The sequence below is a fragment of the Poecilia reticulata genome, linkage group LG10, assembly GCF_000633615.1.
Source record: "Poecilia reticulata strain Guanapo linkage group LG10, Guppy_female_1.0+MT, whole genome shotgun sequence".
NCBI lineage: Eukaryota > Metazoa > Chordata > Actinopteri > Cyprinodontiformes > Poeciliidae > Poecilia > Poecilia reticulata.
Genome location: NC_024340.1, coordinates 27,421,784 through 27,435,805, shown reverse-complemented (window position 1 = coordinate 27,435,805; position 14,022 = coordinate 27,421,784). Strand labels below are relative to the sequence as shown.

General features: G+C 40.4%; 1 protein-coding gene across 1 annotated transcript in view; it reads right to left on the bottom strand.

The window, feature by feature from the left end:
• Nucleotides 1-5,936, bottom strand: part of cplx1 (complexin 1) — a 57,251-nt gene extending 51,315 nt beyond the window's left edge. Inside the window, exons 1-2 of the mRNA XM_008421168.2 lie at nucleotides 5,664-5,936; nucleotides 4,870-4,987 (exon numbers count right to left, since the gene is read on the bottom strand). Of these exons, the coding sequence (XP_008419390.1) occupies nucleotides 4,870-4,900 (31 nt within the window). The 5' untranslated portion in view covers nucleotides 4,901-4,987; nucleotides 5,664-5,936. The remainder of the gene's footprint in view (nucleotides 1-4,869; nucleotides 4,988-5,663) is intronic.
• Nucleotides 5,937-14,022: the final 8,086 nt, after the last annotated feature.

The following is a 14,022-nucleotide window of genomic DNA, read 5'->3' as shown; positions in this document are numbered from 1 at the left end:
ACTCTGCATCAATGAATAATCCTTTCTTTGTTTGCAGTCAGGGAGGCAATTCCCCTAAATGTCACAGATGAACTATGGTCAAAGTCCAGGAAGCCCTAAACCAATTTACGAAAGGCTCCACATCAGTTTTATTCTGCCCTAAAGCCGTAGTTGCTCATGATAACAATCTCATTTTTCTACTTTTGGGGTCACACCGTTTTTCATTCAAAGCCCAAACGTTAATGTATGTAATGTGTTACAAAGCAGTATACATTTATAAAGTTGAAGCAAAATTATGAGTTTTACCAATAATATAGTGTAAAATTGTATTAATTCCTCCTGAATCAATAATTAGTGAAGCTTCACTACAATGCTGCTGCATGTTTTTGGCGAGATGCCTCTACCAGTTTGCACATTTACAAATTTACATTGAGCTATATTTCTCTCTCCTTGTTGTAAAAAAGGCATAGCCACAGGATGATGCTGCCACCACTTTGTTACACCGTGGGCATTTTCTGTTTAAAATGCCTAGTTTTCCACCACACAATAAAGGCGTCTCCATTATAAATGTATGTTCAAAACTTTGTCAATGTCGAAAAACACAATTTTGCAATTGCTGTGTTTAAAGAAGAAACAAAAAAAAATCAAATGTGAATAAGTTTGTTCACACAATATGTTCTTAAAAAACATGGCGTGGTATTAATCATTTTGTAAAAAACTGATTGATTTGTTATGTATTTTATATCTCCACTTTAAATGCAATCGGTTCTGACAGTATTGTAGCTGTCAACACTGAATGGTTAAACCTTTATATTTTAGAGCATGTTTGTTGAGTAGCACTTACATGTTAGAGGCAAATTAACAATATTTGGATCCCAAGATTTCAGCTATAAATAGATTTACAATGTCAAATAGAAAATTTTTCATTTTTACACTTAGTTTTTTTTTTCACTCCTGGCATATGAAAGGTTTTCAAGCAAACCAGAGCTTAAGTGAGAACAATATTTGGGTGGATCAGGACAGCAAAGTGTTTGAATTTGAGACAATAGACCTCTGCAAAGTTATTCCCATGAAAACAACATTTTAATGACTGTCTTTACTCTGACAAAAACTGGAGCAGAAATAATTGACTTACTCAAAAGGAAACAAGATTTGCCAGTTTGAAACAGGTGCAAACCGGTAATGTTAAAGTGCTTGAGATGTTTATCGAGATCAGATTGTACCCAGGTCTTACTGAGGAAAAGACTCATTAAACCTGACAAGGAGCTACATTCATGATGGGCCTGTGAGTTTTTAATAATGAGATTACTTTCTCCAGGAAGCGCTGAGACAGCTGGACCAGACTGACTACTTCAGTGACATCGACTGGCAGGAATTATCCCTGATAGTTACACCGCCGTCCTTTCGCTGCACCTTCTCCATCAAGATGCAATTATTAAGAGCAACTTCTAACACTACCGATGTAGCCAATAAGCTCTTCTCATTTTCAGTCAAGCATCTGCAGATATTTCATGATAACATAGTTGTGATTTTTTTCTTTAGGTGCAGCAAGCTGTGTAAACTTCTAACTTTATTCCTGTAATTTTATAACTCTTTTTTATTTTAGTATTTTAGCTGCAGTAAAACAAAATTATTTTTTTGTAAAAAACAAAAACAAATTCCCAGTAAAATTAGGCTCCAAATATCTTTAAAGTGTTTTGCAGGATGTAAATACTCAAGACAAGAAATAACACCATGTTTTAACATAACCAGGCAGAGTCTGTAGCATAAATAGGCTTTATTGAAGCAGTGCATTGGAAGATACATTCCACCTTGATTGAAGCACCAAATAGAAATTGAGAAAGATGTGATTTTGTATTCATGGTAAATAGTCAACTTACTCTAACTAACAAAGTTTTTGACAATTTTTGCAGCATAAACAGTCCAAAAACGTCTTTTCGACAAAGGTGAAGGGGTCATGGCAACAGATGCGTGCTCCTTTGATGCTTGCCGAGTCGACCTTTCTCATCACTGAATGAAAAACGCTGGGAAAAAATTTAGATGTCTAAATTGGAGCAGATGGGAGTGTGAGTATCTCCTCGCCGTGCACAGAGAGAAAGAATTTAGATGATAGCCCACAGCTAATCCACTACGCACCGAAAACTCATTACTGCTTAAGAAGGTAGCATAAAAACTTGCTCCCCAGGTTGGAAAGAATTACCGTTCTGAAGGTGAAGACCTTGGCACAAGCTGCATGATTTTCCCCACGTGTGAAATTTCTTTTGTGCACAAGTCAGCGGCTTTGACTTGTCTTTAATGATGGAAAGCTGACTGGTGGGGGAACCTGCTGCTTCTCGGATACCCACTAAGGAACCAACAGGCAGTTAAACAACATGATGTACGCCGAGCTGAGAGAGCAGCAACTTCAACTTCAGCTCCTTTTACTGTAGCTGGTGACAACATTTTTATTATCTGCGAGTCACTAACACAAACCTGTCAACAACAGCTGTCTAAAGCCTTGGAGATAAGCAAGAGAATAGCATACCATTCACTAATGCAAGACAGGACGGCAAAACTTAACATTCAGGAGATATTTCAGTAAAAAAGGCTTTTCAAATAGTTATGTAATTGTGAAAATTAGGTTGTACCTTTTTGAAAGCAGACAACAGGATAAAACTGCTGTTTTCTTTTCAATACCAGATTTATTTTAACATCTTGTTAAAAGTATGGACATTATAAGTGCATGCAGTTTCTTTCTAATCCAGTATTATACAGGACCAGCGTTTAAGCTCTAAAGGAAGTGAGACTTTTGTGATTTAATACATATCCGCAGAGAAGAGGTCTAGGCCAGCTGTGGAGCCTCTTTGCTGCTCCAGAGCCCAGTGGGGAACTCCTTCAAATTTCCCTAATGCCCCTGTGTCAATGCCACATCAAACCGTGGCTTCAAAAAACAGCTGCTTTACCCTTTCTGACTTCTCATGACAAGAACATTTTCAAGTCATTTGAGATATTTTGGAGTAATAACTGAAAATGGCTTCAGTTTGGAAGATGGTGGAGTTGCAGTGCCTTGCAAAAGTGTTCAAGCACATTCATTGTTTTTACAATTGTAATGTATTTCATTGGGATTTTATGTGATGGATTAACCCAATGTAAAGTTTCAAAGTTTTTCAGAATGGAAATGAAGTAATCAGTGGTATTTGGTGCAACAACTTGCCTTAATCTCCATAGAGACCATTTGTTTGCCATTTGCTTTCAGCCCAGAAAGTCTTCAGAGATTTGATAGGAAAAAGCTTCATAATGAACAACAAACACTGCAGATAAAGTTAAGGAGAAATTTTAAGCAGGACCACAAGTTTTACAAACTTTGAATGCATCACAGATGAGTAATCAATCCATCATCTGCAAATAGAGAGAGCCAATGATAACTCTGGAGGAGATGTAGAGATCTAAAGCTCACGTACGTGAATTTTGTTGACATGCCAATATTTAGCTGTGAACTCCACAAATCTGAGCTTTATGGGAAAGTAGGAAAAAGAAAGAAAAGGATGAAAAAAAATCTGAGTGCAGTTTGTTACGTTACCACAAACATGTCAAAGATTGTCTTTTTGTGAGATGAAACTAAAATGGAAGCTTTTGGCCTACAGAAAAGACACTGTGTTGCAGAAAAACAAAACTGCACATCAGATCGAACATTTTCGTGCTTCATGGTAGTGGCAGTGTAATGCTGTGGGACTGCTTTTCTTCAACAGGGACAGGGAAGATGGACAACGGGTCTAGAGATGGAAATTAGCCATCTCTAGACCTAAATTTCCCTAATGGTGGAATCTCATTTACATGTAATCTCATTAAATGTTCATATTGTCCCATTTAAAAAAACTGAACTTAAACTAGACCTCATCAATTGAGCCAAATACAGGCAATCCTGGAAGAGATGTTTTACTTTTTGCAGAAATACAACCAGAAAAAAGAGTATTTTCATTAGAATCAGAGACTTTAGGTCAATGTCTTGACCTAAAGTCAATTAAGACTCTTTTGGAAAGACTTGAAAATTGATCTTCACAGACACTCTTCATCCAATTTGACTGAACTTTAGTTATTTGTCACAGAAAAATTGGAAAACATTTTCTAAATGCATAAAGCTGGCAGAGGCATACCACAAAAACTCACTGAAAAGTATCAACCCTGTCAGATTTATTACTTAAATCCACTTAACATCATTTTCTGTTGTTCTGTCACATAAAAGCTCAAACCACATTGACATGTTTGGTATAGTTGTATTAGTAATATGCAACAAAAACTGTTTTTCTGGAGCCTTTTTGCCTAAACTCATAGTAAACAGCAAAGAAGATTGGCTTTTCAGATGACAAGTGGGTTGCATTTTCTCCAAACAAACAGTCACTCTGCTGAGACTCTTGCTCCTTTGTGAAAACCACTTAAAGTCCTTTCACTTTCCACTGCGTCATCCGCATATTCACACAGGACAAGCAGCTTATATTCCTTCAAAATCCATTAATCTGTTATGAGAATCTCGTGTCCGGGGACTCGCTGCAGCACAAGCAATTAGGAACTCATTCACATTCCTGAATGCTGGAATGAAATTATTGAAGATTAGATTCTGTCTCGATTAACGCCCCCATCGCCGTCTCCTCCTCCTTCAGAGCGAAAGTGTTCACTCAGCATAGAGGGACGAGAGTCACTGCGGCGTCCAGTCAAGACGCACACAGCAGTAATGATGAGATTTATAAAGCTGCTTCATGAAACACAGAATGGCCACAATGGTTCAACAACCACAATGGAGAAAGCTCAGGGGCCCCCGGGGCCAAAAATGTCTTACGCATCAAGCAGAACTGGCAAAATAATATATATAAACAATGTATGAAATGAATACCCTTTGAAAAGGTTGGAACTTACCTCCCAACGCTTGTTTCATAACGAAATTCATGATGATGGCTTTGGGTTCCTTGCCTTCCTTATCTGATCGATGTTACATTCAATTGTTGCACAAAAGTGGAATCCTGTGTTTCCAGATCTAAAAGCAACAACAAAATAACAATTAGGCTTATTACCAGTTGATGGAAACTTTTTTTTCTTTAAAAAATATATAATTGATATTTCTGACCTCGGATAGTGGAAAAAAACAAACAGTTTTTGTAACTGGGGTTTAGAGAGCCTTCGTACGTTGCGCAAATTGAAGGACACGAAGGTCAATTATTCAACAGCATCCTGAATCAGCTGTTATCATGGCTTAATTGTTAATCTTATTTAAAATGTAGTTGAAGCTTCGTTCGGGTTATCACTTCCAATTAGACGAGTTTTAATGAGGCTCCACAGGACGGTCCGTTGTCACGCATGTGGACTAAACCACTCCTGTGTATTTATCAGGATCATGTGGTAAAACTTTCCATCTTCCATTGGAGGGACCCTGGACACAGCCATCCCACTCCGGGAAGAAAAGCTGCTCCTAAACCACGTTAATCAGGCAATATATATCTAAAAAGAAATCCTACCTGGTGCATGCATTCATTCAAAAAAAACATCCTGCATATTCGCTCTCAGAATCAACAATGCAAGACACGCAGATGGCGAAAAGCACACATGCACTTCCTTGTACGATTAGAGTGGTTTCAGCACCAGCGCTACCCGGATAGCTCCACATGCAAAGCCGCCTATCAGCGCTGCAGCAGCCGCATCAAACATCGGTTTACCTCCGTCCGACAGGTTACGGTCCACCTCAGTGAGCGGGGATCACAGAGCGGGAATCAGGCTGCAACACCAGCGAAGTTCTCCTGCAGCAGGCGGCAGCGGCGCGGGCTAATGACTGCTCGTCCCTCGCATCTCCGGCTCCCGGGGCTCGGGAAAAGAAAAAAGAAAAAGAAAAAAGGACGTCCTTGGTGCTTCCTCCTGCTCTCCGATTCGTCTGCACACACACTCACAAAAACACACGTAGGAAGAGAGAGAGGGGAGAGGAGGAGGAGGAGGAAGAAGTGGAGTGGAGTGGAGTGGAGGGGGTGGTGGTTTGCAGCCGTTTACACCGTGATGGGACCGTATCACATGCAGAGAGAAGCGTCCCACCATCGTCCTCCTGACCGACACAGAGAGATCAATTATTCAGCCTGGAGGCAGGCTGCCTACTTAATTTCTGCAGCGAGAAGATGCAATCGGTTTATAGGCCACCTTTGAAATGCAGACTGTGGGAGAACATGTTGGCGTCTCTTGCTTTTTCAGCGCGTCTATTCGATTCGCTCCCAGCTGGAGCTGCTAAAGAAAAAATACACAATGTTCCAGTTGGGTGTCTTTAATGTTGCAATGAAGAGATCTGCTGTGTTGGTGCTGTTTTATACCATTCGGTGTTAAATTCAGATTACATCCCATGGTGCCATATTCGGGAAAGACTGGAAAAAAATAACCTTTTCTGTCAGATTCACCTCAAAAGAGGCGTTCAAGTCTCTCAACGTTCTGACACAAAGAACAAGGAGGACTCGAATTTTAAACATTAACCACTAATAAAGAGGTCATCATTTAGACCTCATTATCCAAACACCATTATACAACCCTCTGCACTTTGTACATGAACATAGTCACAGCCAAAAACATGCCTGTAAGGAGATATCAGAAAAAATACTCTAAATAAGTTGAGTTTCTAATGCTTTCTAGAGAGGCGACTTTAGTCCAGTGGTGGGCAACTCCAGGCCTCGAGGGCCGGTCTCCTGCAACTTTGTAGTGTGTCTCTACTTCAACACACCTGAGTCAAAGCAGTCCAGGTTATTAGCAGGACACTGGAGAACTTGACTGCACTGAGGAGGTGATTCAGCTATTGGATTCAAATGTGTTGGACCAGGGAGACATCTAAGAGTTGCAGGACACCGGCCCTTGAGGACCAGGATTGTCCACCACTGCTCTAATTTTTCAACTATTTCTATCTTTTATAGGTCCTACATAAGAGCTAACCAAGTCCCAACAAGATGCTGTGGTTACATACAATTCCACTCCTATTTTTAAATGCACACTTCATTGTCAAGGATGCCATTAGCATTGTGTCTTTCCAGAATGCAGCATACAACTTTAATTACTTTGTTTTTAAAAAGCAAAGTAATTTATTTTTCCCCCTGATTTTCTGTAGTTCACAGAGTCCATTTTATAGAACAATCACATAACTGTTACCTTTACTTCTTAATTTTGACATCGTAATTTAAGGCCTTGAAATTGGCCCTCTGTCTCTTAAAAAATCTCATCTTCAGGAAGTCATCAGAACTGCGCTCCTCTATTGTCCCTTTAAAAACATTTTAGAACTGAGAAGTACCTCAGCAGATGTTGGCTAATTGCTGCTGGCTACTCTAAAGGAGCTAGTTTTGGGAGGGTTGCACTGGGAGGCAGAAGCTTGGAAAGTTAAAAACTGCTGCTCTGAGGGGGTGGTGTGTCTTGAAGGTGGCACTAAGTCCAACCAGATGGTTTGCACAGATGAATGGTTGCCATGGAGATTAAATAAATTGTCAAACATGTATGTTTTTGATGAGGAAGCATGTAACATGACATAAAGCTCAAAAGAGTCAATTTTCCACAATACTGCTCCTTTAAACATAAAGCTTCAAATATGTGTAACCCAATGGTAAACTGGGCTACACATATTTGTGTACAGTCATTGCAGTCAGTTACTGCAATGACTGTATGATAAGGTTACCGTATTTTCCGCACTATAAGGCGCACCTAAAAACCTTAAATTTTCTCAAAAGCCGACAGTGTGCCTTATAATCTGGTGCGCCTTCTATATGGACCAATATTGAGCCACAACAGGTCTAGCAACTACGGTAAGCATAGACATAAGCAGCCGCCGAATTCATTTTCGCCCGTAGAAGAAGAAGCGCGCGGTGCATTCTGGGATAGTTATCAGAACGTTGGTTTGTTAATCAAGTTTGACTGACCTATCTACCTACCGACCGTCTAGAATCAGGTCGTCCGCAGGTCATTTAGCACCACGTTCTCCACGAATATGCTGTACACGAACGGAGAAGGGTGACCATCGTCCGGCCACGCCCCGGCCAAGTCGCGGAAGGCTCTCTTCACCGACCGGAGTCGGACTGTTTTGTTGACATTCACTTTAGTGCAGTTCCATCTAGTGGATGCATAACGTCACTCCAGCCTCTACTGTAGCGTCTATTCTATGCGCCTTATATATGAAAAAAGTTTTAAAATAGGCCATTCATTGAAGGTGCGCCTTATAATCCGGTGCGCCTTATATTGCGGAAAATACGGTAATAGAAATCTTACATAGTTCAAGACAAGACACAAATATATTAAAAGTAAACGTTTATTTACTAATGCATAACATTTTTGACAGCTATGGATTTCACATTATTGTTTCTGAAAGAAATACACTAGTATTTTCCTTTACTTTAATATTTAAATAGTATAAAGGGTAAAGGTAGCTATTAAGTAATTAGCTTACTTTGTAATTAAAATGGTATTGTCTGTAAATCAACTAAGAGCATTATTTTATGTAAATATTGCAATTGAAAGAAGTATTAGTGTGACGTAAGCTGCACTGTGTATTTGATTTGGCTTTGCCATTTGATTGGTCACTGAAACACTCCGTCCAGTGCGTGACTTGTGATTGGTCGAAAGGAGAGGGGAAGCGAGGAAGAAGGAGAGGAGACCCGTGATGGTGGAGGACGGAGGATGAGACTTGTGTACAAGAAGTGAGAAAAAAATACAATATTAAAGGAGAGAAAACCGGACAAAAGCACGGGAGAGGACGAAATTCGGGAGAAGTTGGAGGAGCTTGGTCGACGCGAGAGGGACGGGACGAGAGGAGACAGACATAAGTAGTCCTGACGAGCTTTGAGCTGAGCTAAGTGAGCTAGCCTCTGTAACTCCACGTGTTCTGCTGCGTTCAATGGAAGTCCGGAGGAGAGGACGAGTTAATCACAACGCTCTCAATGTTTTCCTCGTGAACTGCAACGCTCTCAATGTTTTCTTCTGGGATTTCAACTCTTCGCTTTTTGTAAAAGACCTGCAACGTTTTTCCACTCTCTTGGAGGTCGTGAGTAAAAACTGACTGTTACATTTGTTTAGGACTGTATATTAATGTAAGCGGACATTTCTTGTTGTGCCCTGGTTGAAGGGAAAAGGTGGCCATTAATATTGCATTTATTTGGTTCTCTAAATCTTATTAAGAGTTTTCCGGCTTTGAAGTTCATCGTGGTAAGGTAAGGTAAAGTAAAACTTTATTAATCCCATAGGGAAATTAAGATTGTCGGTTGCTCACACATTAATTCACATCCACAGAGCATTAATAAAAATCTAAATAGTTAGATTTCCTGTTATTTTAGTTTCATAAAGGTAGGCTGAATCATTTTGCCTGAAATTCTATTGAATTGTTAACTTCTGAGTAAAAAGCTGAAATGCATTTTTAAATTTATTGAATCAAATTGTTTAATCATGACACGTCCGTGTCTCATTATGGACATGTATAAAACATTTAAAAAATATTTCTTCTAATATGAGGCTTTTGATAGTTAAATTCTACCTTTGGTCACAAAGAACAAAACTTTATAGATTCTTGCAAAAGTTTTAAGTGGAAGTGACTCATCTGTCCAAGCTCTGTTATTTCTGAATTTAGTTCACACTTGCACCTCAAAACTGACCTACAATAATAACTGTGGAAACTCCAGTTGATAAAGGAGGAACAGTACCATGACCTCACTTTTTCCTAAGTGTGTTGAAGTTGTGAGGACAGCGTGGAAGACCTGAAGCAAACACACATAGTCACAGACATTCAGGTCATGCACATACACAATTTCACTTAGGCACCAGATTTACCCTCTGACTTTGACATTTCTTAGTACATATACTTATATATACCAGTAATATGTTCTTTTCTTATTTTTGTTGGTACAAATAATATTTAAGATGCTCCTAACATGTTGAGTATTTGAATGTATTTCAAAATTTTATTAATTCAATGTGCAAAGTAGTGGAAAGACAAGAAACTCTTTCTTTAACTATAAATGAATAAAAAGCTCATATTGAAATACTGCAAAAACACAAAATGTTACCAAGTATTTTTGGTCTATTTTCTAGCTCAAATACCTTACTATACTTGAAATAAGACAAAACTAACTTTTAATATTTCAGCACAATATAGGAGCTTGTTTATGTCAATAATTCCTTAATATTCATGAAGAAATACTGTAAGTGAAATAATCTGCTAGTGACACAATACATTTTCTCATATTAAAATGTCTTGTTTCAGAGATGGAATATTTCACTATATAGTATTTTATTGTAGTAGCTTAATCCCACACTGAAAACTTCAGAAAAAAGTAATTAAAGTACTTTTATTAGAGGTGTGCCGATCGATCAGTCACCGATCATAATCGGCCGATTTTTGTGAAAAAGTGCATGATCGGTGATTGCCGATCATTGGCTCTTGTTGCCGATACCGATCACCTGCTTCTCATTTCGCAGCCTGCCTGTGCAGCTGGTCTCCTCTTTCCTTAACACTGTGCAAACGTGCAGCAACAAATCCTAAGCAATGTGGAACTATAACGCACTGAGTGAATGGGGAAGTTTGCGTGTTGCAGCGGAAAATTGAAGCACGTCAAAATGCATCAACACAACGAAGTTAATACGACATAAAAACAATGCCATACTTGACGGAGTTCAGCTACATCGAGGCTCACTGCAGTAAAAATGACATATGGAGGATCAGATAGCAGGTAAAGCAGCGCACAGCTACAAACACTCACCCGGATTAGCATGACGGTCAGAAAGCTAAACAAATAACCCGCAAAATTATTTAAGTCTTCATGCTGCGATGTAAGACGCTGGTTCTGCTCTCGCTGTTGAACCGCTGCTACGCGCTACAGGTAGTAATATTTCACAGACGGAGCGCCGCTTCTGCTCCACCTGGTAGTGACTCTCAAACAAACCTCTGCTTAAAGCTGCAGCAACTAACCTAAAAAAATAAATTTTACAGACGTATTCAAACTTTCGCTGTCCTAACATTTCAATCTGGAGAGACTCAGACGGACAAAAGGGAACAATTAAAAGATTTAATGACAGGAATGAATAACAGTTCTTTGGGGCTCGGACCCCGGCAGCTAATTTGAGCTGAGATTTGATGTGAACTCGATGAACATCCCGATAACTGATTAGGGATGCTCTCCCCCGGGGCCCGACACTGATGGTGGTGGTCGGGAAAGGGTGCCATCCTAGAGCTGAAGGATGTGGGTGGAGAAGGGGAGGTGGTGGGTTGAACGCAGCTGGGAAGCAGCCGACGGCTTGGGTGTGGATCCTTTTACACAGAGCCTGATTGCTGATTGAACGCGCCGGGTAATGTCCAGCGCTGAGGTCGGAGATGAGCATGACATCGATGGGCGAACGAAGGGGGTGGAGTCTTCCAGCTTGAACTTTTGCTAAAGCTCCATGAGACAGGTAATCTCTAAAAAATTAATCGATCTCCTCCCTGTTCTGCATAATTACTCCACTCAGTCAGAAACAGCCACTCAGAACTAGCAGTAATCAGCTAGCTGGCATGCTATCAGGAAGTTTTCATTCAGTAACTCTGGATTGTTTATTGTAATGGTACCTGTATTTGCCTTTGAATGTTAAGTTTTATACTTGAATTTTTTTGGCAATGTTGAGAGGTTTTATTTTAACTCTTATTATTATTTAGCCTCTTCAGAGCCTCCATGTTATCAGTCTGTTAAAAATAGTATTACCAATAGCAGTACAATTTGCAGAATGCCTGTTTTGTTTAGTTTTCTTCTTGGAAAAAGTTATTAAAAACAATTTTTTGTCTAAATTAAGGTGAATTCTTGGTTCCTTTTTCCACATAATGTAACCGGTAGTATTTATGATAAAATAAAACCAAACAAAATAATTATGTGATCGATATCGGTGATCGGTATCGGCAGGAAAAAACCTGATCGGCACATCTCTAACTTTTATTCAGCATAAAGAAATTGCACACTTAGAAGTAATTGTTTTCATTTAACCCTTATAGGCCAAGGTCTAATTGGCCATTCCGGCGCGCAGTCTTTCTCTTCTCAGTGCGTCAGAGCTCGCTACGAAGCCATGCAGTGATCGCTAGCAAAACAACTACTACACACTACACACACCACAAACTCTAAATAACATACTTACTGTATAAAAAACCTATTAAAACACTATTAGTAAAATCCACAGCATCAATTCTCCCTAGTCTCTTGCCTTATCCAAATCCCCCCCCCCCCTCGTTTGTCCCCACGTGTCTCCGTTCTACCTAGCAACAGACCATCAACACATTTTCATTGGTTGTGTCAAAATGTGGTACAGTTAGACCCCCACACAGTAAGGCGAAAATGATCGATCATATTCCTGGCTTTATTTTCAAGTAAATAACCACAAAACCAATATAAAAACACCACTTTTATAAAGTTTGAAGTCCGTACTGTCCACCAGAGGTGAAATTAACACTCGGTATGCCGTCTGTGTTATTACAAAGCCTTATAAATGTGTCACGTGCTTGCCCGCTCCACAGCGGGCTTCGTCCCGGTAGGGTTAAATCACATGTGGTGTACAATTATTTGATTTCCCTAGAAATCTATTTAAAGTAAAAGTTTTCATAATCTATTTTTATTTTAAGTGTTTATAGGAATACCTAATCATGAGTTCAATCAACTAAACTTGATGTAAATTAGAAAAATGCAGTAGGACCAATTACATCTATAAGGCAGACTAAATCTAAGGGATCTTGCGATTTTGCAAAAGACTATTTGCTTCTTGACAAAAAAGACTAGGGATGGGCAGGGCATTCAGACACATTGGATGTATTGCGAAAAGGTCAGGGTAGCAGAGGATGGTTTCAATCCATCGACCTATGGGTCCAGCACTCTTCCGCTGCGCCACTCTGCTTTACACCCTCATGCTGTGACCCGGATTCGAACCGGGATTACTGCGGCCACAACGCAGAGTACTAAACATACGATCATGGCTTCTTGCTCCAATGTTTCTTTCGTCAGCCACTCCTAACAAACCTTTCCTCTGAAGATTTTGAGAAAAAAATGTTTTCTACTAGTCAAAAGGGCACAGTAAAGAGGAGGAGGGCAAGTGAGAGGGTCAGGTCACTTAAACACATTGGATGTATTGTGTAAGGGTCAGCATAGTAGAGGATGGTTTCGATCCATCGACCTCTGTGTTATGGGCCCAGCACGCTTCCGCTGCGCCACTCTGCTTTCAACCTGGATTACTGCGGCCACAACGCAGAGTCCGTCCGTCCGTCCGTCCATCCATCCATCCATCCATCCATCCATTTATTTATTAATTTTCTAACGCTTATCCGGGGTCGGGTCGCGGGGGCAGCAACTTCAGAAAGGAGGCCCAGACTTCCCTCTCCCCAGCCACCTCTTCCAGCTCCTCCGGGGGAATCCCAAGGCATACCCAGGCCAACCGAGAGACGTAGTCCCTGCAGCGTGTCCTGGGTCTTTCCCAAGGCCTCCTCCCACTTGACGCGACCTTTTTATCCCTCGCGGGCCAAGGAAACAATGGAGGAGCAGAGGTTGCAGTAATAGTCATCGTTTATGTGACTCAGATCTTGGAACAGCTCAGAAGGATGTTAGAAGGATTCATAAACAATGTTTTGATGTAGCTCAGAAGAATAATTAGGGTTAGTGTTAGGAAGCAAAACTAGACTGTTTTGCTTCTTGACAAAAGAACATAGAGACAAGAGATGGGCAGGTCACTCAGATACATTGTGTAAATGTCAGCGTAGAAGAGGATGGTTTTGATCCATCGACCTCTGGGTTATGGGCCCAGCACGCTTCTGCCGCGCCAGTTCTACTTTCAACAGGGATGGCTGAGGACACAACGCAGAGTCCTAACCACTATAGGATCACGGCTTCTTGCGCCAATGTCTCTTTCGTCAGCCACTCCTAACGAACCTTTCCTCTGAAGATTTTGAGAAAAAACTGTTTTGCTTCTTGACAAACGAGCACAAGTCACTCAGACGCTTCGGATGTTTTGTGTAAAGGTCAGCGTAGCAGAGAATGGTTTCGATCCATCGACCTCTGGGTTATGGGCCCAGCA